The 27,240-nt window shown below is 46.7% G+C and overlaps 1 protein-coding gene across 1 annotated transcript in view; it reads left to right on the top strand.

Annotated features, from left to right (window-relative positions):
- Positions 1-309: 309 nt before the first annotated feature.
- The window catches only part of LRRC75A (leucine rich repeat containing 75A), a 61,479-nt gene continuing 34,548 nt past the window's right edge, over positions 310-27,240 (top strand). Inside the window, exon 1 of the mRNA XM_081583907.1 lies at positions 310-484. Within this exon, the coding sequence (XP_081440033.1) occupies positions 383-484 (102 nt within the window). The 5' untranslated portion in view covers positions 310-382. The remainder of the gene's footprint in view (positions 485-27,240) is intronic.

The following is a 27,240-nucleotide window of genomic DNA, read 5'->3' as shown; positions in this document are numbered from 1 at the left end:
GCGATTGCCAAGTTGTCACCAACCCTCCGAGTCTGGCCCAGAAAGGGTCCTTTGGGCTAATAAGAGACCCATCTCAGTTCAGAACCAAAGGAGGATTTTTTTCCCTTGGGTCAGAGGGTGGCGAGGACAAGATTTTCTGACATGCTGGTCAGGTGATGGTGGGGCTGCTTCATAGTGTCTCCAGGGTGGGGAGGGGGAGAGGTTCTCTGTTTACCACCCAGGTCTGCAGTGCCCAGCACAGCGACTCTGCAAACGGCCCACTGCTGCCATCTTGGATTAAGTGCTGTGTGCAGTCTCGGCACACGGCTCACTGCCGCCATGTTGGATTGAGTGTCCAGCCGGGCTTCTGTTTACTGCCTGGAGCTGAGGTGCCAGGGCAGCCATGCCCTACTGGGAGCTCTGGGCCGAAGACGCGGATGTGAGGCCTCTGCATGCAGCCCCCAGTGAGCTGGAGAGACCAGACTCAGTACAGAGGAAAAGCAAGGTAAGACTTTATTTTATTACCCAGATTCTATTTTTATTTCTCCAAAACTGTTTATGGGCTTTGCTGGTGACACAAAGCCTTGAAGGTGGTTGAAGCATAAGCCTTATCAGTGCAAATAGGTTATAAACAGTCTATAATAGGAATACAAAAGGGTTTTATTTGAGAAGAGCTGAGGGCTCTGGCCCAGGAGAAGGCCTCTGAGTGGCTCTGAGGACCTGCTCTGGAGAAGCAGGGTTTTCAGCACAGTTTTGTGTCTTGTCAGAACAATGGTCAAACCTGACAGGGGTACATTCCATCAGGGTTTCCAAAAAAACAGTTAAGTATCTGGGACTTCTCGGCAGTCCAGTGATTATGATTCAGCACTTTCACCATGGAGGCCTGGGTTCAATCCCTGGTCAGGAAACTAAGACGCCAGAAGCCAAGAGGGAAAAAAAGAAAAACTAAACCACAACTAAAACAGACCAGCACCTACTCAGTGGATCAGTATGGCCTTGGGAACCAGGAAGGAAGTCTTGTCATGGAAGGAGTCCCAGCATTGCCGTCCGAGTAAGAGGAGGCGTTTCATCCTTATTTTTAACATAGACATTCTTTGCTTCTGGTCAGTGCACCTTTTCTTTCTTTATTATTATGACTTTTTAATATTTATTTATTTGGCTGTGCTGGGTCTTGGGCTTCCTCAAGTGACTCAGCAGTAAAGAATCCACCTGCAATGCAGGAGACTTGGTTTGATCCCTGGGTGAAGAAGATCCTATATTCTTGCCTGGAGAATCCTATGGACAGAGGGGCCTGGCAGGCTATAGTCCATGGGGTCCCAAAGAGTAGGACATGACTGAAGTGACTGAGCATGCACACCAGGTCTTGGTTGCAGCATGTCAGTTCAGTTCAGTTCAGTTGCTCAGTTGTGTCCGACTCTTTGCGACCCCATGAATCGCAGCACACCAGGCCTCCCTGTCCATCACCAACTCCTGGAGTCCACCCAAACCCATGTCCATCGAGTCGATGATGCCATCCAACCATCTCATCCTCTGTCGTCCCCTTCTCCTTCTGCCCTCAATCTTTCCCAGCATTAGGGTCTTTTCCAATGAGTCAACTCTTCGCATGAGGTGGCCAAAGTATTGGGAGTTTCAGCTTCAACATCAGTCCTTCCAGTGAACACCCAGGACTGATCTCCTTTAGGATGGACTGGTTGGATCTCCTTGCAGTCCAAGGGACTCTCAAGAGTCTTCTCCAACACCACAGTTCAAAAGCAGCAATTCTTCGGCACTCAGCATATGGGATCTTTTAATTTTGGAGTGTGGGATCTTCCCTTTAGTTTCAGCATGAGGAATCTTTGGCTATGGCATGTGAACTCTTCGTTGCAGCATGTGGGCTCTAGTTCCCTGACCAGGGATTGAAGCCACGCCCCCTGCGTTGGGAGAGTGTAGTCTTAGCCACTGAACCACCAGGGAAGTCCTTGCACCCTTTAGTGGTTAAAGCAGGTGTATGATGCAGGCTGTTTTAGCTAACATAAAGTTCAAGTTGACTCATATATAACCAGACTGACTTCCCTGAACCTCAGTATGTAAAAGCTTTCCTCTCCTTCTCATCAAAGAAGAATGGGATCAGGAATAGCTATTTCTTTAAGACGGTGATGAACTTCTAAGCAGGATATTAGTTGCAATTAAGATGAAAGGAATGGCCTGGGGCCTTAGATGGAGGCTGCTTGCCGCTGACTCACAGTGTTGAAAATAGTCATCCAGAGAACCTCCTTCTAGGGGCTACAGGAGAGGCAGCCTGTGAATCAATGGAGAGTTGGGTCAGAAATGTGAAGCCAGTCCTTATAGCTGGGGAGCAGCTTCCCAGCCCCACACTGGTGGGAGCAGGACTGAAGAAGATGGGTGTCCACAGGTGACAGGTGTTCTCTGCGTCACCTGGCTAATCCTGGTTCCCTCTCATCCTTCTTATCTGCCTGTACCATGGCAGTCCCTCGCCCTCACCACCAGCCCCACCAGCCCCACCGCCCACACTCAGCAAGGGTAGAATTAACTGTGCATTTGCAGTTCCTACAGATTTCAGTCCAACATGCCAACCAGATACTTTACAAATACTAACAACAACAACAAAAAACCTCCACTGACACCTCTTCAAGCGAGCAGAGACCCTCCTCCCACCGCCCCAGCCAGCTTGATTCCAGGGAGGGAGGCTGGTCGCTGCGAAGCACTCCTGGCTATCTGGAATCCCACTCCTCTGGACTTCTTTGCATCCAGCTCTCATTTGTGTGTCTTTCAGTCTTTTCAGTTTAGTCACTCAGTCGTGTCCGACTCTTTGTGACCCTATGGACTGCAGCATGCCAGGCTTCCCTGTCCATCACCAACTCCTGGAGCTTACTCAAACTCATGTCCATCGAGTCGGTGATGCCATCCAACCATCTCATCCTCTGTCATCCCCTTCTCCTCCTGCCTTCAATCTTGCCCAGCATCAGGATCTTTTCAAATGAGTCAGTTCTTTGCATCAGGTGGCCAAAATATTGGAGCTTCAGCTTCAGCATCAGACTTGCCAATGAATATTCAGGACCAATTTCCTTTAGGATTGACTGGTTGGATCTCCTTGCAGTCCAAGGGACTCTCAAGAGTCTTCTCCAACACCACAGTTCAAAAGCTTAGAAGTGTCATTTTTAAAGTTTCTTCTGCTTTTCTCCATGCTGTTGCAGTGGCTCTGGTCAGTTGCAACCTTGTACTTCAGACAAGAAGCTCTGCAAGAACCATTATTATGTGAAAAGGTGAGCCCTGGTAGCAGAGGACTGGAGAGTAGGGCAGGCTGCCAACCATAGGGAAATGGCCGTATTTATGGGTGGTGTGCTGGCTTGAGTCTTTCAATCGGGACTTTGAAATAAGCAGTTGTTTGAGTGTAGGTCTGGAGAAGGAGGCCCCCTGAGGTCATCTAAAATGTGGGTTTTATGTGAGATGATGAGTATTCACTAAACTTACTGTGATAATCATTTCGTGATGTATGTTAGTCAAATTATTAGGCAAAGTATAGTGTTAGTTGTTCAGTCATCTCTAACTCTTTACAACCCTATGGACTGTAGCCCACCAGGCTCCTCTGTCCATGGGATTTCCCAGGCAAGAATACTGGAGTGGGTTGCCATTTCCTCCCCCAGGAGATCTTCCCAACCCAGGGAGCAAACTCAAGTCTCCTGCATTACAGGCAAATTCTTTACTGTCTGAGCCACCAGGGAATTATTATACTGTACACCTTAAATGTATACAGTACTGTATGTCAATTATATTAATATAGCAATAAAACTGAAAGAAAAAAATGTGGATTTTGTGAGGCAGTTAGGGGCATTTCAGGGAAGTAAGTGTCCTGAGGAACCAGGTGACCAACTTGTTGGGGGGGCATGGTATCAGTGTCTGGAGGTCTCTCAGAGGTAGAAGGGCCTGAGCATCTCAAGTTCTTTTGAGCTAATGTGGGAAGAGAATGGGCTTCTGACATGGATGTTCCAGAAGGAGCATGTTTCTGGTGGTGGCAGAGCCAGTGGGTGCGGCCTCAGCATGAAGGCTCAGGTAGGCGGCCAGGAAATACTCAAACAGCAGTGTGTCTGGGTGGGGGTCGGTCATCCTGTGGACCCTGACCTCACAGAGCAGGAAGCTGAGACTCGGGGTGGAGAGGGAGTTCATGAGCAAAAGTCTCCAGTAAATGAGTTGGGAGGAGGGCGGCCAGCAGGTTGGCAGGAAAGGAAAACACAGCAAGCATGAAGCTGTCCCTTGGGTGCCATGAGGTTTAAAGGAAAATAAAGCAAGTAATTGAAATCTGGTTAAGCCTCCTAACCATGCCGTCCTATCCCCTGTATTCTTCTCATGAGGACAAAAGAAATGGAGAGTCTGAGGAGTCACACTGTATTTCTTTTTCTTTTTTTTTTTTTTTCACACTGTATTTCTGATGTGCATTGAATGTAGACGTTCGCCATTTCTCATATATCAGAGACCTTAAGCTTGTAAGAAAATGGAGACGATGTTTAAAATGTAAAATTTTTTGTATTGTGAAAACGGTTATATCCTAGAGAATTAAAGTGCAATGGAGGGACTTCACTGGCGGTCCAGGTTAAGAATCTGCCTTCCCAGTGCAAGGGACACAGGTTCTACTCTTGATGGGAGAACTAAGATTCTATGTGCCATGCGGCAACTAAGACCAAAATTAAATAAAATAAATACTTTTAAAAATCAAAATGGTTTTCTAAAAAATGAAGTTAAATCACTGTTTCACCAGCTGCTCCTCATCTAAGAGAAAAGTGTACCTTTATGTCTGTAGGAATCTTTTTACCAAGGCATTCTGACAACTTTGAAAAAGTAAAAAAGCAAATAAAAATCAGTGGTAATCAAAGGAGTGGCTTTGCTAAAGTCTTTTACACTGAGTGGATAAAGATCCCACAGCTCCGATGCCGCTGCTGCTAAACTGTTAAAGACAGTAGGGTATACAGATAATTTTATTATTGATTTAGAAATTAACTTCATCTCATTTCCAGGGTTTGTGAGTATTGTCACTGAAACTTGTGTCTGCTCGCTTGCCACATGGCAAAGCCAACTTACTGGCCCTGGACTGTGGTGAAGGGAAGGCCAGGGCTTATTGGTGGGGCATCAAGCAAGGAGGACAGACACTCATGCTCTGAAGACCCAAACTCCCAGGCAGCTCTCTGGGAAGGGTTTTTAAAGGCAACATGTAGGATGAGGGCTGCAGGGTGAATGACTTTCTTCTGATTGGCTGGAGGTGAGGTAACCAGGTGGTATTTCAGGAATCTTAATTATCAACCTTCTGGTTCCAACCAGCCTGGGGTCTACCAGCTGTGGTCAGCATCCAACTGAGGGCGGTGGATGGTCTTAGTTCCTGCAGAAAACTCTAGGATATGTATCTGATTGCTATGTACATCCCTTGGGAAGAACTAGGCCTCTGTTTTACTATTGACCTATTGTCATTACTTTTCTTCAGTTCAGTTCAGTCACTCGAACGTGTCCAACTCTTTGTGACCCCATGGACTGCAGCACGCCAGGCTTCCCTGTCCATCACCAACTCCCCGAGCTTGCTGAAACTCAAGTCCATCAAGTCGGTGATGCCATCCAACCATCTCATCCTCTGTCGTCCCCTTCTCCTCCTGCCTTCAATCTTTCCCAGCATCAGGGTCTTTTCCAAAGAGTCAGTTCTTCGCATCAGGTGGCCAAAGTATTGGAGCTTCAGCTTCAGCATCAGTCCTTCCAGTGAATATTCGGGACTGATTTCCTTTAGGATCGATTGGTTTGATCTCCTTGCTGTCCAAGGGACTCTCAACAGTCTTCTCCAGCAGCACAGTTCAGAAGCATTCATTCTTCTTCATCAGTTACTTTTCTTACTTAACTGCTTTTCCTTCGTGTCTGCATTCCCTCACTTCCCTGATTAGTAACTGCTTGTGCCTGTTCTTTGGAGCTCAGGGGAGGCCTGGGAGACTAAAGTCTTTTTCTACAAACAAGAAATAGGGGACACAGAGGGGTTTTTGTACCCTTTAGGGCCCCAAACGATCCTGCTCAGTCTCAGTATCACCCTTCCAGTGGGGGAGTCCAGCCTCAAACAGAGCAGCTTCCAGTGCTATAGGAATGGGCCCTTCCACAGTGGCCCCGTGTCAGCAGCAATGGTGTTGCTCTGGCTGTGCTGTTGGCCAGATGCAACCATACAAATTTAACTACAGTTTTAACTGTGATGTTGGAATATAATAAGAAATATACATTTGGGGCTTCATCCTAAGGTCCTGGCCAGAGCTCCCAACACTGCTGAGTGATAAAAGAAAGAGCATCGTTCGCTATATTATTTGGGTTCTGTGAGTGATGAACATGAAAAGAGCAGCCTTTGTTATTCATAACAACACCTGCGTTTATATGAATAGGGTGAATTTTGGAAAGCCCCTAAGGATGGGGGCTGGTTGCCAGGGAAACCAGCCATGTGATTAGGTGGTTGGAATGTCAGCCCAAGGGAAACTTGAGCCCTGAGATGCTGGAAGGTGATGTGCCCAGAATGGGGGTGGAAGCTCCGCACCTGTAGGGATGGGGGTGCTTTGCCCCATGCAAGTTCTCCATTCCACTCTTTCTGGGTTGCATCCTTTATAATAAACTGGTGAACATAAGTGAATGTTTCCCTGTGAGCCGTTCCAGCAAACCATCAAATCCTATCATTGTAATGAATATGGGAAATACTTGTACTCATATTTTATTCAACATCAGAAAATCCACTCTGCAGAGAAATCTTTTCAGTGCAAAATATGCAGTATTTCAAGCAGAATATACATCTTATTCTGCACCACAGAACTCAGATGGGCAGGGAACCCTTTGAATGTAAGGGATGAGGGAATGCTTTCATCCAGAGCTCATCTCTCAAGCATCATCAGAAAATTCATACTGAAATGAATACATGATTCCCAAGCATGTGTTAAGAATTACACGAATGCCTCAATCCCAGCTTATCTCTTCCACTGACTCAGAAATCATACAGAGAGAGGCTACCTGTGTACTGAATGTATAGTGTCTAGAAAAAGGTCACCTCTTACTTCCCATCACAATATTCAAACTTGGGAAAATCGCTGAATATTGTGAATAGAGTAGGGTAACTTCTTCCATGATTAATATCAAAATCCTTTTCGAACACTAGATTTATAGTGGAGAGAGCCTTATGGGTTTCCCCAGTGGCTCAGATGGTAAAGGATCTGCCTGCAATGCGGGATACCTGGGTTTGATCCCTGGGTCAGAAAGATCCCCTGGAGAAGGGAATGGCACCCCACTCCAGTATTCTTGCCTGGTGAATCCCATGGACAGAGGAGCCTGGTGGACTACAGTCTATGGGGTTGCAAATGACTGAGCAACTAACACTTACTTACTTATGAACGTGTGAGAAAGTCTTCACTTAAAAGGTAGATTTTATTCTCCATGTCCTCACACTAGAGAGAGACTCTATGAATGTAATAACCATGAAAAGTCTTGAATCATAGCTCATCCCTTATTGTCAGTTGAGGACTCCTATTACCAGAAGGGGGGCACCCTCTAAATATCCCCAATGTGACACAGTTCTCAAACAGAGTAGATATCTTATTAAAAATCAGATCTGAAAAATCTCACTAGAAAAAGCTCTTACCACTGTAGAAACTGAGGAAATCTCTTCACCAAAATACACACTTCCCGAATAGTAGGAAATTCATAGTAAATAAATACCTCTTTTCTTTTCTTTTTGGCTGCTCGGCTTATGGGATCTTAGTTCTCTGACCAGGGATTGAATCTTATGATTCTTAATTAATGTACAAACACTGACATGATCATTCAGCCCACTTTGACCTCAGAAGATTTTCACTGGGAGAAATCTAATGAAGTATGAGCAAAGCCTTCAGCCAAGGTTCAAACCTCACTGTGTTTCCTTCATTGCCCGGATATCATCATATTTAGACGATGGAAGGAAATTTTGAAGTGGTGTTGAATGTGAGAAGTCCTTCTAAGATTTCCCTCCCCTATAGTCTGTCCCCAGATCGTCGTGAAGTTGAACACATCAGAGGAAATGGGGGCTGTTTTGTAATGTATAGTCACAAAAATGCAGACTTTCCCTAAAAACAGAAATACATTTGCTAAAACTAAAACTACAACATTTAGTTTAGCAAATAAACTTAAGAATAACATTTTAGTTCAAAAAAGTATATATCCATTAATCTATAGACGTGTTTCTAACGAAATATTATCTTCCCAATCTAATTACTAAATCTGTTTATTCCAATAAATGAATAATAGTCTTTAATCTCATGGTAAATTTTGAAGTTTTGTTTGGCCCCAATATATAGTAATCAATCTATGTTCTTATCTAATTCTCTTCATTCTCCAACATCAAGGTGGTTATCAATTTTTTAAATATTTATTTATTTATTTGGCTGTACTGGATCTTAGTTGCTGGATCTTCGACCCTTCTCGCAGCATACAAACTCAGTTTTGGCATGCAGGATCTAGTTGCCTAACCAGGGATCAGACCCAGGCCCCCTGCATTGGGAACAGAGTCTTAGCCACTGGACTATCAGAGAAGTTCTTCAATTTGTTGCTTTTAACATCACCTGTTTCTGCTTTATTTCTGATTGCTTTTTTTTTTTTTTAGTTTCTCGTTCTTTTTTAAAATGGAAATCATCCCTTTCCCTATCACTCTAAGCATGCCACATACACTTATTTTGAAGTCTTTATCAGTCTATTCCAAAGTGTAAATTTTGAGTGAATTCACATTCTAATTTTTTATTTTCTTGGAAAGCTTTTGCTTTATTCTTTCCCTGTTACTCTGGGCTCACACTTCTCTGCCTAGCATTCTACACTTCTTTGCACCTGACCCTTGGCCCAGCTCAAGTCCTATAAACGACACTTCAGGCCTCCCCTGCCCCATGCTGGTATCACAGTCATGCAGAATCAGGAAATGGGCCAACTGGAGGCTTGGCTGTGAGGCTCCTGTGTGTTCCTGCCTTCCCAGTCTCACAGTTTCGGAAATGCCACCTCCCCAGGTGTCAGTCAGCAGTAGCTGTTTATTTTTTCCAGCTTCCTTTCAGGACCTGTTCTGCCTCTCACTTTCAGCAGTGAATCTTGTGTGGAACATCTTTAGTTTTCTTTATCCCATAGGATTCAAACTCCCAGTCAGTTCTCCTGACTTCCGGACCAGAGCGCAGCACATCCCAGACTGCAGTCTGCTCTGCTTTGCATTTCTGCAAAGAGTGTGTTTATCTCTTTTCTGCTTGATCTTTTCAATCTTCAGCTATTCACCTTATCCTTGGGTTTATCTAGGAATATTGGGTTTTCTATTTCATTATTTTTTCTGTCACTGCTATATGTTTGGAGCAGAGAAGGTACATCAAGCATGAATTATTTCACATCCCTGGCCATTCTTCTCTGCCCAACCAAGTCTTTATGTCCAGTGGCTACTAAGCAAGGGAAGTTTTATGCCTGTTGATCCAGTGGTGTATCTGGGTATGTGCTGACTACCATTTACCACATAATCAGCTGTCAGGTATTTGATGAGACAGATGGGGAGAGTTTACCACAAGTTGATTAGTTCTGAATGACTTAGCAGATTATGAGCCAGTTCTCTCCTTCATGTCCAAACCACTAAGAGAGAGGTTGGATTACAAAACCTGAGAGATCTGTTCCAGATTTTAATGACCTCCCATCAGTATTAAGTCATCACTTCAGAGGATATACGGAGCACCCAGGTTGTTTTTGAGAGTTGACTCAGTGAATTTGTAATTACTACCAAACTTGAGTATGAGCTTATTAGCCGGTCTCATCATAGAATGTATACTGCAGAGCATGTTAACGGCTTCACTACAGAATATCCAGGCCTGTGAAGGACTAGGGGAAAGCTGAACACATCTAACCTCTGAAGCTGGACCACTCACAAGCAAGATGCCTCTTATTTAAGAAGGCTCTTTCGGGACTTCCCTGGTGGCCCAGTGGTTAAGACTTCACCTTCCAATGCTGGGGGTGCATTAATGTTTGGAGGAACATACATGCTCTTCCAGGCTAGTGCTTTACACTAGTTCACTAGTTCAACCCCGGTTGGCGTGCTAAGATCCCACATGTCTCATGGTCAAAAACCCCAAAAAACATTAAAAAAAAAAAAAAAAAGAAGAAGCAATACTGTAACAAATTCAATAAAGACTTTGAAAAATAGCCCACATTAAGATCTTTAAAAAAAAAAAAAAAAAAGAAGGTCCTTTCCCCCACCTCAAGGCAGGCCCTTCACCCACCAGAGTGAGGGAGTGCCCCACCACCACCACCCCACCCCCACTTCTGGAAGAAAACAAACGCAGCACAGGGCTCAAAAGCCTGGGTTTTGGAATCTAAATGTGAGCCTCAGTCCCAGCTCACCGCTGATTGACTATGAAATTGACAAGTTAACTTTCTCTGCCTTCTCATCCGTCAAGAAAGAAATGAAAGTTGTCAGTTGCTCAGTCATGTCTGACTCTTTGTGACCCCATAGGCTGTAGCCCACCAGGCTCCTCTGTCCATGGAATTCTCCAGGCAAGAATACTGGGGTGGGCAACCATTCCTTTCTCCAGGGGATCTTCCCAACCCAGGCATCAAACCCGAGTCTCCCACACTGCAGGCAGATTCTTTACCTTCTGAGCCACCAGGGAGGTCCCACGAGAAAGGACTAATAGTAGTCTTCCCTCCTAGAACTCTTATGAGCACTAAGTGAACTAGTGTGTGTAAAGAACTAGCCTGGAAGAGCATATATGTTCCTCCAAACATCAAAAAAACCAGAATCACCATATGATCCAGCAACCTGGGTACATATTCAAAAGTATTGTAAGCAGGCACTCGAATAGGTACTTGTACTTCCACATTCACAGCAGCATTATTCACTGTAGCCAAGAGGTAGAACCAACCCAGGTGTCTATCGATAGATGAATAAATAAAATGTGGCCTATCCATAAAGTGCAATATTATTCGGTCTTAAACAGGAAGGAAATTCTGACACAGGCTGCAGCATGGATGAGCCTTGAGGATATTGTGCTCAGTGAAATAAGCCAGACACAAAAGCACAAATAGTGTACGATTTCACTTAAATGTGCTGTGTGCTTAGTCGCTCAGTTGTGTGTGACTCTTTGCGACCGCATGGACTGTAGCCCACCAGGCTCCTCTGTCCATGGGGATTCTCCAGGCAAGAATACTGGAGTGGGTTGCCACGATTTCCTCCAGGGAGTCTTCCCAACCCAGGGATTGAACCCAGGTCTCCTGCATTGCAGGTGAATTCTTTATCCTGTGAGCCACCAGGGAAGCCCAAGAATACTGGAGTGGGTAGCCTATCCCTTCTCTAGCAGATCTTCCTGACCCAAGAATTGAACCGGAGTCTCCTGTATTGCAGTCGGATTCTTTACTGGCTGAGCTACCTAGAATGTTTGACCTCTCTGTCAAATTCATAGAGACAGGGAGTCGAAGGGCGGGTGCCAGGGCTGAGGGAAGAGGGGAAAGGGAGTTAGTGTTTAATGGGTAGACTTTCAGTTTGAGAAGATGGAGAAACTCTGGGCACACATGATACTGATGATTGCACAAGACTGAAGATACCGAACACCACAGAACTATGCAATTAAAAGTGGTGAAGATGGTAAATGTTATGTTCTGTGTATCTTGCCACAATTTTAAAAGCAAGGAGAATCACATGACAGTATAACATTTGCTATAAAATGACTGTTTATTTCTTTGATCGCTTTTACTGAACAAACCTTCTCCAGATCCTGTGCTGGGACTGCTGCTCCCAAGAGGAATGAGACTCAGGCCCTGCCCTCAGAGCTTGTGGTCCAGCAGGGGTGAGGCATCTACACAGTGTGTCCTGAGTGATAAAGGCAGGTCAGTGACTTGAGGAGCACCAGGAACAACTGGCCAGCTCTTCTTGAGAGACCAGTGAAAGTCAAAAAGCCTTTCTGAATAGCGTCACATGTGACCTGAATCCTGAAACTTGACAACATGTTCATCAAGCTCTGGGGTTTGGGCTGGGATGTGGAGAGAAATCTGGGTACTGCGGGGCCCGGTGCATGGGTGGCCATGTGCTTGGTTCTGGGCTCGAGGTGTCGGAGGAGGCAAGACCACGCCAGCAGACAAGGCTCAAGAACGAGGCAAAGACCGGACCACAGAGGGCTCTGGGCTCTGGAGAACCACCCCTCAGAAGCACCAGGTTTGTTACTTGGTTTTTCATTGTTATTTCTCCTGCATTGTAGTCAGATTCTATACCGTCTGAGCCACCAGGGAAGCCCTCCAGACTAAATAGCAACTGGTAAAAAGCCAAAAAGTCTAGTGTTTTCAAGCCTGCTCAGAGAGAATGATCCACATGGGTTTGTGAGACATTAAACACTTATTCAGACCCAAATTGCTTATCCTCAGAAGGAGTACTGAGCTATTTGCACACAAACGTCAGTCTAACATAAACTTGTTACTTTGTGCAGCTCCCGGGGCAGAGAAAATGTTTCTCTCTTCCTTTTTCTCCACAGTGTTTCAAACTGAGCTTTATTGATTATGACTTGTATTCATTTCAAGTAGCTTTCAAATAAAAGACTTACATAACTAGTTTTACTTAATGTTCAAGAGGGTGCATGTTCCCAGTAAATCAAGAAACTAATATTTTTACGCTGGAAGCTACACACAAATCTAGACCTCCTTGTTGGGGACTACAACCTGAAGTTCTCCGTGGTATAGGAAGGAATCCCCATCAGCTACAGCCAGGAAATGTTTCCTGTGAAGTCAGAGCAGCACTGTTGGGTTTCTAAGAGATAAAGCAGACTGTTGGCAGCCTAATGCTTTGCTGGATGGTAGTACTTCTAGTATAAAACAAGCTGCTAGAAATCCTCCCTGCGGCCCACTTCTTGCAAACAAATACGTTCTAGGGGTCTGTCCAGTCCTAGTTCACCAAGTCCATTCAGAACAACTCACTAGGTGCTTACAAATTTGCCTCATGTTAGGAAAGGTATCAAACAAATCTTATTTCTCCCAGAGATTTTAGGGAATCGGCACGAAATAATTCAGAAAATCTGTTCGTTGCAAACAAGTCAGTGCTCTTTGGGTTTTGAATTCAGTGAAAGCCGTAGAGCATCTCTTGTGCAGGCTACCCTGGCTATGCACAAGGCACGTGCATGTTCTAACACTGTTCCCATCATGCACTTGAGAGTCTGAGAGTTGGGGTCCATATCACTTTGTTCTCTCTGAAACTTCAAGTCAGCACCTCAGCTAATCTGTCAATCCCGTGAGCAAAAGCTAGCATCCACACCACGAGCTTCCCAAGTGACAAGTGAAGAAAGTGAAAGTGTTAGTCACTCAGTCATATCCAACTCTTTGGGACTCCGTGGACTGTAGCCTGCCAGGCTCCTCTGTTCATGGGATTCTCCAGGCAAGAGTACTGGAGTAGGTTTCCCCCTCCATCAGGGGATCTTCCCAACCCAAGGATCAAGCTTGTGTCTCCTACATTACAGGCAGATTCTTTACTGTCTGAGCCACCAGAGAATCTCCAAGTGAAAGTGAGAGCAGGTAATTTTGCTGCCTTTCATCCCTGGCTGACAAACACTCTGACATTGCTCTTGGTGTCTGGAGCAGTGATTCTCAACTAGGGATGACTTTATGCCCAACGGACTGATGGCCATGTCTCGAGACATTTTTGATGTCATGACTAGGAGTGGGTGGAGGGATGATACTAAATGTTCTACAATGCACAGGGAGCCTCCCTCCCACCCTCAAAGAAGTGTCCAGTTAAAATGTCAATATTGTCAAGATTAAAAACCCTAGAGTGCCTGCCATTTAGTCCTCTCAGAAAATCAAACTTTTCTGCCCACCAAAATCATTCTCCCCTTTGGTAGCAATGGGCATTATAGCAAAGTGCAAGACTGGACTACATTTCCCAGCCTCCTTTGCAGTTCAGGGTGGTTATGTGATTGGTTCTTACCAATAGAACATCACCTGAAGGGCTATCCCTCCCCCTTCTGCTGCTGCTGCTAAGTCGCTTCAGTCGTGTCCGACTCTGTGCGACCCCATAGACGGCAGCCCACCAGGCTCCGCCGTCCCTGGGACTCTCCAGGCAAGAACACTGGAGTGGGTTGTCATTTCCTTCTCCAATGCATGAAAGTGAAAGTGAAGTCGCTCAGTCGTGTCCGACTCTTCGCGACCCCATGGACTGCAGCCTACCAGGCTCCTCAGTCCATGGGATTTTCCAGGCAAGATGGCAAGATGTAAATGACAGCCAAGCCATGCTGGAGCCTCGGTTTGGATCCTGTATCCCTGAATCACTATATGGGAGAGAGCCACTGTCGCTAAAAGCACACACTGGAGTCTGTTATGTGAATGAGACATTTTTGTTGTGTTTGAGCCAATAAGCATCTTTAGGTCTGTTTGTCGCAGCAGCTGAGCTCATCCTAGCTAAAAGCAGACATTCCCCCCAAAAGCCCATTTTGGCCCTAGGAGCCTTAGGGAGCCGAGACCTCTGAATGTGGTAGGAATCTTTGCCGCGGGGTTAGCGTGGGCACCCCCGCCCAGTGTGGGGGGGTCGCACCTGTCAAAGCCCACTGCTGGAGCTCCTGTCTTGCTCAGCACAGCCTCGACTCGAGAATATGTGGGGGTTTGATCCCAGCTCTGTGTGATTCAGCTGCATCATAACAGTTGGGGCACTTGAATTGACAGTGGCAGAACTTCAACTGGGACCAGCTTAGGCAACAAAAGGAAGAGGCGGCTCAAGTAACCAAAACTCAAGAAAAGCAGCAAGTGGACCTGCCCCCGGGACACCTGGAGCAGCGGGACGCACCTCCTCCACCTCCTGCCTCCACTGTTATAGGGAGTTGGCTTAGTTTTGGATTTCTGCAATCAAGCCTCTTCACACAGGACAGAAAAGGCTTATTCATCCTCAAACTCATACACACATTTTGAAAAACTCCAGGAGGGTCTTGGGTTGAGCATTCATGCTATGGCTGGAGCTGGGATGTGTTTGGGAAGCAGTGAGAAAGGGGGCTGCCCCCACATAAACAATCCCATGTGAGCATTCTATTCAGTGGAGATCCACTCACCTTCCCAGTGACCCATCTTTGTCCCCACCCATGATGCTCAACCAGGGATCAGGGTGTAGGCACAGGGAACGTATCACAGAATTATTTTCCTCACAACTTCACCCCCCACCCCACCATTGCCAGTGAGGGTTGCCTGAAATGCAACAGGAGACGATTAGAACAGTGCAAGATGTGATCAATCACAAAATATGATGGCATGTGAAGCCTGTGACTAAAGTTGGAAATTTTTCAGCAAGATAAACTGATTACCATCTGTCTCAAGCAATCCTCTCCTGTTTCTACTGGCTCATCCTAGTTTATTTCATTCATAGCATTTATCCCACTCTGGTTACTTGGTTCATCTGTTTACTTGTTTATTGTCCATCCCTCCTACTAGTATGCAAGCCTCTCGGGGCCGGGATCTTGTCTGTCTTGGTTCCTGCGGTGTCCTCATCCAGCCAGGTGCCAGACGTGACATGTGCAAGAGAGCATTGCTTCTGCCAAAGCTCGGGCATGTGGGGCTTTGCTGAGGGCCATTCCACTTGTCCTCTGTGTGTGATGAGCTAACTGTCTGCAGGCATTTCTTGGAATCTGCTCCTGTTTGCATCACCGCTTGTAGAGAAGTTCCCCGAAGTCTCTGAGATCTGAAAGTGTGTTTTCAAGTGTAATTTCCCATGTTTTTGTATTTCTATTTTATTTCTTTCACTGGTCACCTGGAAGATGGGGATTTCTGGTACAAACAGAAGAATCAAAATTAGAAAGTTATGAATCCATATAACAGTGATTGCCCTTTGGAGATGGTGTTCAGAGTCTCATCTCCCAAGTTTTTTCCACTCATTCCATACATTTTTATTTCTGGGCAGGGGCTCAATTCACTCTCTTGAAATCAAACTTTCAAGTCCTTCCAGTGACCTGTTCTTCAACATTTGTCACCACTGACTGCTCTTTCCGGAACTTTCTCCATCCTTGACTTCCGCAGCAGTCATCCAAGACCCCGTTTCTTCCTCTTTTGCTGTCTTCCTCTGACATCTCCTCTGAGTTCTCTTCAAAGTTTCCCCCTCCTCCAGTGTGTTAAATGATGCAGTGCGCACTGGTCTGTTTGTCCTTGCCCTCATCCCCAACCTCATCCTCAAACTCACTTGGGTTCAGTTACTGCTCAATGTGAGGTTCTGGACCTCACACGTCTAGTTAGGTCTTGTACTGTGCTAACATGCGTCTCGGACTCAGCGTGTGCAGGACAGAAGTCATTTCCTCCCCCACGTTCTTGTTCCTCTAGCTGCTTCTCTTCCCCTCTGCGTCTTCCTTCCCCTCTTCCAACTTGTGACCAACCCTATCCATCCTCAGCCTCCCTCTCTGATCTGCCTCTCCTGCCCCTGTTGCATCCTGCATCCCTGTTTCCATCTGTGAGCCCAGCCTCCTCTCCTCACCCCCAGTTCTGCACCCAGTGGCTCCCCCCACACGTTCTCCAGAATAATCACCCCCACGCAGCTTAGCCCTGTCACTGTTCCCTCTCCGTCCTGAGCTTTTTAACACTTCAGTACCCTTAATGCAGGATTAAGCCCCACGTCCGGGTCACCTGAGGCCATCTGTGGCCAGACCCCTGCCACCCTTCCCAGCCTCCGCTCTATCCCGGGCACCCTGTACCCCAACTCTGTGGAACCGTTGGCAGGTGCCCCGTGTGCCAAGCTACAGCCGCTTCCTCTCTGCAGAATGCCTCCCCTTAGTCAGTTGCCTTTAATAACCAGTTTATGGGGACGTCTCCTCGGGGCCCTCTTCCCCCTTATGACTCACTGTCCCCACCCTGTGTTTATCACCATCACAAGCCCTATTACACTTCACTGCATTTATCTGATTACAAGTCTGTCTTCCCTGATGCACTATAAATTTCATGACACATGGTAGGCTTTCAGTATGCATTCCATGGCTGGATATTGCACGGTAGGCTTTCAGTATACATTCCATGGATGGATATTACATGGTAGGCTTTCAATATGTGTTCCATGGATGGATCTCATATATATAAACTCCACAAAGGGGCCGCTTTGTTGTTTTGTCATGGCTGTATCCTCAGCCTGCTTTGTAGCAGATAGTCAACATATTTGTTGACTCTGAGTGAGTACAAATAAAAATACTCCAAGGGTATATAATAGGCACATATCCTAGAGACTGACTTTCTGGGAGTCTATGAATCGATGGAGTTTTTCCTTCAAAGCTCAAGGAGACCTCAACCACTCCTCCTGTCTGTCCCTCGATGGCCAGAAACCAGCTGAGCAACCGTGGCTTCCTCCCGGGCCTCTGGATGACTCACAGGACGCCTTTCTTGGGGAGGAGTGGGAGGAGATGATGGTTAACAAAAATAACCACAGACACAGGAGATCATCAAGCCTCCGTCTGTGGAGTGAACAATGCGGGGCGCATCCAAGTTCTCTCCCAGGCAGGGCAAAGCAGGTGTCTGTCCTTCACGCAGCAGTGAGATTCAAACATGTACATGGTCCGAGAGTCAGCCAGCCTTCCAGTAGAGAAAATAAAACTGCCACGGCTCCCAAGGCACCCACTGCTGGTGTTACATGTGAGCATTCTTTGCAATTTGTGAAGGAAACACACACTGGTGATTATTAAAGTTAAGTTGATTTTTCCCTCTTTGTGTCTTTTTTATTTTTTCAAAGGGCTTTATCTCACTTGATAACAACATCAACCAGGAGAAAAAGGCGATTTTTTTTTAACTTTATATTTTGTACTGGAATATAGCCAATTAACAATGTTGTGATAGTTTCAGATGCACAGCAAAGGGTCTCAGCCATAGATACACATGTATCCACTCTCCCCCAAAACTCCCCTCCCATCCAGGCTGCCACATAACACTGAGCAGAGTTCCTTGTGCTATGCAGTAGGTCCTTGTTGATTATCCATTTTAAATATAGCAGTGTGGACATGTCCATCCTGAACTCTCTAACTATCCCTCCCTCCACCCTCAGTACTCTCTGGCAACTGCTGAGTTCAGAGAAGTGCAATTTTACGGGTGAAGAAAAAGACTCAGGATCAGTAATTTGCTTAGAACATGATTTTCTTTTTTTTAAGAACATGATTTTCAAAGTGGTCCAAGGACCTGCAGTAGCAGCATCACCTGGGAACTTGATCAGCACATACATTTGGGCCCCACTCTGACCCACCGAATCAGACACTCTGGCATGAGGCCCAGCTGGGTGTTGTCACAACCCTCTCCTCGCCTGCCCCTTGACTCAAATGCATGCCCAAGTTTGAACACCCTTGACTTAGAGTCATGCAAGTAGCAGGTAACAGACCTGGGCGAGAACCCAAGGATGTCCTCCATGCTGTCCTTCCTTCCTTTCCTGTTAGTAGCTAACAGTTTCCTGCTCCAACTTGCTCCAAGAGGCCCTGCACACACCCTTCCAGCTACATCTCCACTTTCCTCCAATCCACTCTCCCCTCATCCCCACCAGCCTCCTCTGTTCTTTATACATGCCACTCTTTTCTACCCAGGACCTTTGCACAAACTGTTAGGTCTGCCTGGAATGCCATTCCTCCTCCCTCCATTCTCCTCACATCTCAAGATGAGCATCCTCTCTTCAGAGGGACCTCCTTGGGGCACCTCCCAGATCGCCAGGTCCCTCTGTTTAACAGTTTTCATCACAGCGTTAGACACTTCTGAAGTTACCTTCTTTGTTTGCTGGGAAGTAAACTCCCTGAGGCAGGGTCCCGTCCTTCCTGTTTGCTATCTTGTCTCCAGAGCCCACTCCAGCGCACAGCACACACTCGAGCATTTATCACATAAACCAACCACAAATTGGAGGCAACTTTGAAGAGGGAAAAGGCCTTTTCCTCCGTTCTCAGGCTGGCTGAGAAAAGGCCAGCCTAGGCACTCCCTGGGGAGGGGAGCAGGGAGGGCAGTTAACGGTTTCTCTGAATACTGGGGGGCACATGATGAAGCGCCTACCCAGGACTTTGTCCCCAGGGAGAAGCACATCAATGAATTAAGTGCAGTTTCCACAGACGGGGGAGGGGAAGGAAGCTGGTTCCAGATGAGAAGAGTGCAGTGGGGGAGACTTTCCCTAAGACTGGGGAAGGATAACTCTTTGATTATTCTTATTAGTGGTTAAAAACAACATCTTCTCAACAAATACTTCAGTGTACAGTACAGCGATGTTACTATACATACATTGCTTTTCTTAATGGGAGGACAATTGCTTTACAATGTTGTGCTGGTTTCTGCCACACGTCAACATGAATCAGCCACAGGTATACATGTGTCCCAGTCCCTCCTGAGTCTCCCTCCCACTCCCACCCCATCCCATCCCTCTAGGTTGTCACAGAGCACTAAGTTTAGCTCCCTGTGTCACACAACAAATTCCGATTTGCTATTTTACACATGGTAATATGTATGTTTCCATGCTATTCTCTCAATTTGTCCCATCCTCTCCTTCCTGCACTGTGTCCACAAGTCTGTTTTTTATGTCTGCATCTCCATTGCTACCCTGCAAATGGGTTCATCAGTACCACATTTCTAGATTCCATATATATGTATTAACATAGAATATTTCTCTTTCTCCTTCTCTTTCTCACCACTCTGTATAATGGACTCTAGGTTCATCCACCTCATTAGGACTGACTCAAATGCATTCTTTTTTATGGCTGAGTAGTATTCCCTTGTATATATGTACCACAACTTCTGTATCCATTCATCTGTTGGTGAACACCTAGGTTGCTTCCATATCCTAGCTATTGTAAAAAGTACTATAACAAACATTGGGGTACATATACATACGTTGCTGTATAGCGAATCTCTAGCACATTTTATCTTGCAGGAGTGAAACTAATGCTGTCAAACAACAACTCCTCACCTCCCCCTCCCCCAGCCCCCAGCAGCCACCCTTCTACCTCCTGTTTCTATGACCCTGACCACTCCAGGTACCTCATATATCTAGAACCGTATGATACTTGTCTTTCTGTGGCAGGTTTATTTCACTCTCAGAATATCCTCAAGATTCATTTAATGTTGAAGACATGACAGGATTTCTTTCATTTTTAAGGCTGAATAATATTCTACTGTATGTATAGATTACATTCACCTTATCCATTCAACCATTCATGGACATTCAGGTTGTTACCACCTCTTTGCTCTCATGAATAATGATGCTATTAACAAGAGAGTACAAATATTTCTTTGAGATCCTATCTTCAAGTCTCTTGGATAAATACCCTTAAATGAAATTGCTGGATCATATGGTAGTCCTTTTTTTTTTTTTGATAAGTTTTATTTATTTATTTGTTTGTTTATTTTTGGCTGTGCTGGGCCTTCATTGCTGTGTGGGCTTCTCTTTAATTGCTGTGAGCGGGAGCTACGCTATAGCTGTGGTGCATAGGCTTCTCATTGTGGTCGCTTCTCTTGTTGCAGAGCACAGGCTCTAGGGCCCTTGGGCTCAATAGTTGTGGCATACGGGCTTAGTTGCTCTGTGGTATGTGGAATCTTCCTGGATCAGCGATTGAACTCATGTCTCCTGTATTAGAGGTGGACTCTCTACCAGTGAGCCACCAGGGAAGCCTATGGTAGTTCTATTTTTAATTTTTCGAAAACTTATCTCCTGGGGTGGGTTTTGTTGTCTTTTTTTTTTGATGATGACCATTCTAACAGGTTGAGGTGGTATCTCATGGCTTTGGTTTGTATTTCTCTCATGATTAGTGGTTTTGAACATCTTTACATACACCTGTTGGTCATTTGTGTGTCTTCTTTGGAGAAAGCTCTATGCAAGGCTTCTGAAGAGACCACTCTTTTTTTGGAAAGGAGTTTTGCAAGAGGTAGAAACCCATTGGTGTCCCAGTTACACGAAGTGCTCTAAATGGGGGCAGCTAGTGGTTGCCCAAAATAGGAAGGATCAGGTGACACTATCCTAGTGCTCAAGCTTGAAGGAGTATAAGAGGTGGCTCTTGCCTTCACGGGGACCACACAGGCCACATCAGCCACAGCGGCAGCTGAGATGCTGTGGTCCTTACTCCATATTCTGGATGTATAAATCCCTGGATTCCAGAACAATCTTAAGGAAGGCCCTGAATTTGACTGTAACTGTCTGTTTTTGTTTAAATTGTAATAAAATTCACGTAACATAAAATTTACCATCTTGGCCATTTAAAAAAAATTATTTATTTATTTGGCTGCGCTGGGTCTCGGTTTCAGCACATGGGATCTTCCATCTTCATTGCATCGTTGGGATCTTTACTTTTGGCATGGGAACACTTAGTTGCAACATGTGTGATCTAGTTCCCTGACCAGGGATCAAACTTGGGCCCCTTGCATTGGGAGCACAGAGTCTTAGCCATTGGACCACCAGGGAAGTCCCAAGATATTCTCTGATACAATTAAAAACAACCAAAAATTAAAAAAAAAAAAAAGATATCCTTTAAGAGCACATACTTCCCTGATGGCTCAGACAGTAAAGAATCCACCTGTAATGCAGGAGACCCTGGTTTGATCCCTGGGTCAGGAAGATCTCCTGGAGAAGGAAATGGTTACCCACTCCAGTATTCTTGCCTGGAGAATTCCGTGGACAGAGGACCCTGGCAGGCTTCAGTCCATGGGGTCACAAAGAGTCAACCATGACCAAGTGACTAATACTTTATCGCTTTCATAAATGCAATACAACTACCTAAAATACATGGAAACAGAGAAAATGGGTAAAACAAGAGTGGGCATGTTTTGAGAAATTAAAGGAGGACAAGGAGGACATGTGAACTCACTAGTCTCTCTAGCTTTGAATGTGTTTGATTTCTCCATTATGTAGAGAAACATTAAAATAATATAAACAGAAAGGGGGTCAGGCAATGGCATACAAGGATACTGCTGCTACTAAGTCACCTCAGTCGTGTCCGACTCTGTGCGACCCCATAGACGGCAGCCCACCAGGCTCCGCCGTCCCTGGGATTCTCCAGGCAAGAACACTGGAGTGGGTTGCCATTTCCTTCTCCAATGCATGAAAGTGAAAAGTGAAAGTGAAGTCGCTCAGTCGTGTCCGACTCTTAGCGACCCCATGGACTGCAGCCTACCAGGCTCCTCCATCCATGGGATTTTCCAGGCAAGAGCACTGGAGTGGGGTGCCATTGCCTTCTCCGCATACAAGGATGAAAGGTCACTTATTGCCATGGGTCTGGTTTGGCTTTGTTTTGTTTTGGATGGTGAGCTTGTGGGCACTTGTTACATAACTAAATAACCAAATTAAAGCAAGCCATGCATGGAGAAATGGAGAAACAATTAGAGAAGTAGAAGGAAAGTGTGCAGTCAGCCTTGTACATGGGTCTCAGAGGCCCTGAATGGATGGATTCCAGGACGTGTCCTCCTGGAGCTCCCTCTGCAAGGCAAGCGTTGGAACTTGTGGAGCCCTGGGTTCTCGTTCTCCTGATGCAGCCAGCCCTTCTCCCTCCCAGGTCACTTCTCTCTCTTGCCTTGCTGACAATCTGAGAGTGTTCTTGCCAGCAAAGGCCTGGGTCAGTTATCCTGGGGCTTCGAGCTTCCTAATGAGAGCTGGTCCCATGCTGGGGATGTCACCGGTGGTCTGCTTGCAACTGGGGATTGAAACACAGGTGTTCACGTTCAGCCCCAGCACACAGCAGCATTCGGAGGCCCTGAAGACCTCAGAATGTGTGGGAACAGCTGCTGACAGAGAAGTGGGCTGGTGGCATCCTGCAACGGGGAAGGGTCTTCCTTTAAGAGGAAAGTGGACTAAGAGATAGGGCCCCTGCATTGTGAGTGCATGTGCCTTCCGTGTTCTCTCATGGCCAGCTCTTCAGGGACGCCCTCAACTCCTCTGAGCACAGGAGTGGTCTGGCCCCTTGGCAACCTTATCCAGACCTTAGGAGAGAAAAACTCCTGATTGCTTCCTCTCCACACCCAGCTCTTCTGGCTCTTCTCAAAGTGCAGTCCCCGGGCAGAGCTGCCTGGCAACATGGGATCCCTGGAAACTCATTACAAAGGCAGCTGGTCCCAATTTCTTTACTGAGTCAGAAACTCTGAGGGTGGTGCTCGGCGGTCTGTCCCTTGACGAGCCCTCCTGGGGACTCTGATGCCTGCTCCAGTTTGAGAACCGCTGGAGGACGTACATTGTGTCCCATCCCTGGGTCCTGCATCACCTCTGTCCCTGACAGTACTCCATGGGTCTTTGCTCCCAGGACCTACAGTTGCCCAGTTTGCCCCCAAGGGACCTCAGCACCAGCAGGTCTAATCCCTCACTTCTGGGCCCTGATTCTTGAGCTGCTGGAGCAAAACCTCATGGAAGCAGGATGCTGCACCAAGCTCCTGTCTCCCACCTGCAGGGGCTCTGGTCATCCGGCCTGGGCTCCCCTCCAGCTGCCCACAGAGCTCCCTTTCCTTCCCCCCAGTGGTGGTCCTACTGCCCCTCTCTCCACAAGCCCCTGCCCTGCCTTCCAGGCATTTTAGCAGGTAGTTACTTCCCCAGCTTTTCTTCCATCTGCAAACTATTGGTGTCGTTCCTCCTCCTTTCCCAAATCTGCCAGAATCTCCCTGAGGCTGGCCTGAGACTCATCCCTCCAGCGACATCCTAGGCCACCTCCCACCACTGGGTGGGATGTGGCTTAGGTGTGCTTCCTCTCCTGTGCTCTTCCTGGCCAAGTCCTCTCTCCACATTCAAGGACAAACAGCACCAGCATAACATTTTCAAATAAAAAATTTTAATTATATTGACCATCTATAGTCTCTAAGGAGAAGAAGGCGACAGAGGATGAGATAGTTGGAAGGTACCACCGATTCAATGGACATGAACTTGGGGGAACTCCAGGAGGTGGTGAGGGACAGGGAGGCCTGGCATGCTGCAGTCCATGGGGTCGCAAAGAGTCAGACATGACTTGGCGACAGAACAACAACATGTTCTCTAAAGCAGTGCAGACCTGGGTTTGAATTCTGACTCTCAAGGAAGCACTAGCCAAACTCTGTTTTTTTTTTTTTTAATCAGTTTCTTCTGTTCTAAAAAGGACTATCAAAACATTTTTGCATGATTATTAAGAAAAGGCTTCAATATTATCAGTGTAAAATGCATTGCAGCAATAAGAGCTTGACATTGTGGATAATCTATGAATTAGATGTTTTTACTTAAATATTTATATAATCTGAAACATCTTTAATTTTAACCTCAAATCTTACAATAGAAGAAACTGAAGTGAATGTTCAAAGAAAAATCATGATGAGAATTTTGTAAGTCCTGGTTTGATGGTGAGAAAAGTCCAATGCGTCTCAAGTTACCAAAATTAGACACTTAAATAAAAGAGAACAACCAAAAGGATAGATTCCTGGGTTCCCTCTAAATAAATGCTCCATCTCACTCATATCAAACCACCACCAAGAAGGAACTGCCTCAAGTCAACCAGCCACCAGCCAACTCACAACCAAGTCTCTTGAAAGAAGGAGCTACATCTACATCAGCACTCTCAACTTTCTTACCTCTATTCCCTGCAGACTGATTTCCTGAAGGTCACCTGTAGCTTCCATGTTAACATGCCCCACTGGCATCTTAGTGCTCTGGTTCCTGAGCACCTGCTATGCACGGGGGTCCACACAGTTTTCATTCAGCAAATTTATGCTGAGCTCCTCCACTGGGCACCAGTGGACAACCAGCCCTTGAGGAGATCCCAGGCCAGGACACCAGTTTCGGGCTCAAGTAGTCAGACTTAGAGAAACATGAGATGGACACCTAACTGGCTGGTGGGAGGCAAAGGAAGAAGAGGGGCTAAGCAATGAAGGGAAGAAGGGGGATGTTCCAGGCAGAAGAAGAGCACCTGCCAACGAACAGTACAAACGAGATACACAGTCATAGTCACAGGGTATTGCAGTCACATGGAGGATGGCGCAGGAGGCATTGAAGGAAGGCTTCCTGAGGGAGGGGACACCTAAACCAAGTCTTAAGGGATACTCATTATCTGTTAAGGAGGTGAAGGAAGATACTGCAGTGTGTGCAAAGGCACAGGAGACAGCATCTCGGGACGGGAGTAAGTAACACAGGATGATGACAGTGTCGCACATGGGGGCAACAATGCATGTTGAGTAGTTTTTTTTAATTTTTGTTTTGTTTTTAATTTTTTAAATATAAACTAGGTCTCTGTTGCTGCATGAGGGCTTTCTGATTGCAACAAGTGAGGGCTACTCTTCATCTCGGTGCACGGGCTTCTCACTGTGGTGGATTCTCTTGTTACAGCGTGGGCTCAGTAGTTGTGGCACACCCGCTTAGTTGCTTTGCGGCATGTGGCATCTTCCCAGACCAGGATCGAACCCATGTCCTTTGCATTGGCAGGTGGATTCTTATCCACTGTGCCATCTGGGAAGCCCCATGTTGAGTAGTTTGGACGGAAAGGGATAGAAGTCACTGAATCCTCTATGTGTGAGTGTGTAAGTGTGTGTGTGTGTGTGTGTGTGGTGTGTAACTGTTTCCCCTTTAGTTAGAAAGAAGTTAAAAAGAAGGCTGTTGTGATGTAATGACTGGGGTGAAAACGACAACAATGTGTGTCCAGCAAGGATCCATGTTTCAAGTCACATACGTGGCTGGGCTTTCAGGTCAGACAGACCTGAGTGTGAATCCCCGCCTGGCCCATCACTAACATGTCCCAGAGTCCATATGCTCAGCTGTGAACTCAGGGAAGAAGTGAGACTGACCTCACAGCTGTTTAAAAGGATGAAAACGCACCGTACCAGACAGAGCCCAAGATGGAGCCCACAGTGAACACGCACAAACGAGCGCCACCCCTTGGGCATCCTCACCAGGACTCGGGGACCAGACGCAGGTGCTTCGAGACCTGAGCGCACAGTGGCTCCAGGGTTTCTGACTGCTACAGGAAGCCGAGCCCACGGAGGGCAGGTTGGGGAGGAGGCCTGGAAGAGAGATGTGCTTGTTTGTGGAGTATGAAGCGCCCGCTGGCGGAAGAGAGACTCCTTCTTCAGGAATGAGGGCCTCACTCCTTCCCATCTCGCCCTGTGTGCCAAGAAGGCAGAACCCCCCGGCCGCCTTACACCTGGATCACTTCTCAGTGCTGTGTTTGTTCCCTCCAGGCTTGCTCACTGCTTCCGATATAACCAGTAGATTCTCCAGCCGGGTATCCCCCACTCTTGGTGATGTAAACCCGCGACAGGTGCAGCATCTCCGGGGGACTTGGAGGCCAGGGGAGCCGATGCAGATATGCTGATGTTCACACTACGTGTGCCTGAGTAGAAAGCCGTACATCTCTGATCCAGGAGTGTCACGTCTTCCATCGGCATCCAAGAATCAGTGACAGGTTAACTTATCAGCTTGTGAGTTGGAAAGCAAGACTAAGAGTCATCAGTGTGTGCATGTTGCATGAAGCCGTGAGGATAAATAACATTGCCGAAGCAGAGGTCTGTGCCTGCACCCAGGTGGCAGTGACAAGGAAAGGACTCAGCTAACACAGGAAGCCCCCACAGGGCATCCCTGGAGGAGAGCAGTAACCCCACAGGCCAAGGGAGTGCAGTTTTCTTCGAAACAGAGTAGGGAACGGGATCAGATGCTGCTTAAGAGTCAGAGAAGACTAAAATTTAGCAACTGGGTCACTGGCAAGAGACAGTGTGTGAGGAATGAATGGACGTAAATACTAGGCATTTCCAAGAAACTTGGCTCAAAAGGAAAGAACAGAGATGGGGCCTTGGTGACGGAGAGATGGGAGCAAATACAAGTTTCCTTTCTAAACAGATGGAAGAGGGCTTCCTTGGTGGCTCAGTGGTAAAGAATCCACCTGCCAGTGCAGGAGACATGGTTCCATCCCTGAGCTGGGAAGATCCCACATGCCGCGGAGCAACCAAGCCAGTGTGGGAGCTCGAGTACTGCAACTAGAGAGTAGACCTCACTCTCAGGATTGCCTGGGCTGCCTTCCACCAAGATGGTGTTGTCCCAGCCCCATGCCCTCCAGCCAGTCAACGTGCCAACTCCGGCTGCAGTCTGCCTCCAGGTAGAGGGAGCCCACCATCCCTGGGAAGGAGCCAGGTCAGCAGGTTTCCTGGTGGCCACCTTGCCTGTGATCCTGCAGGTTAGAGATGAGAGGCACTGAAGTGTCTCCCAGCCAGGTACCTCTGGAGATGCTGACACACAAAGGTGGGGATGAATTTGGAAGATGTCACCTGGCCCTGCGAAGCCAGCCTTCAGGAAGACTGAGTGTTCTCTGCCAGCAGAGCTGGGCATTCGGGAGCCACACGTCCAAAGAGAAGAGC

Source organism: Giraffa tippelskirchi, chromosome 3 (genome assembly GCF_054371585.1).
Source record: "Giraffa tippelskirchi isolate mGirTip1 chromosome 3, T2T-mGirTip1v1.2.pri, whole genome shotgun sequence".
Taxonomy (NCBI): Eukaryota; Metazoa; Chordata; class Mammalia; order Artiodactyla; family Giraffidae; genus Giraffa; species Giraffa tippelskirchi.
The sequence above is the reverse complement of the archived record's forward strand: the minus strand, read 5'-3'. Positions and strand labels throughout refer to the sequence as shown.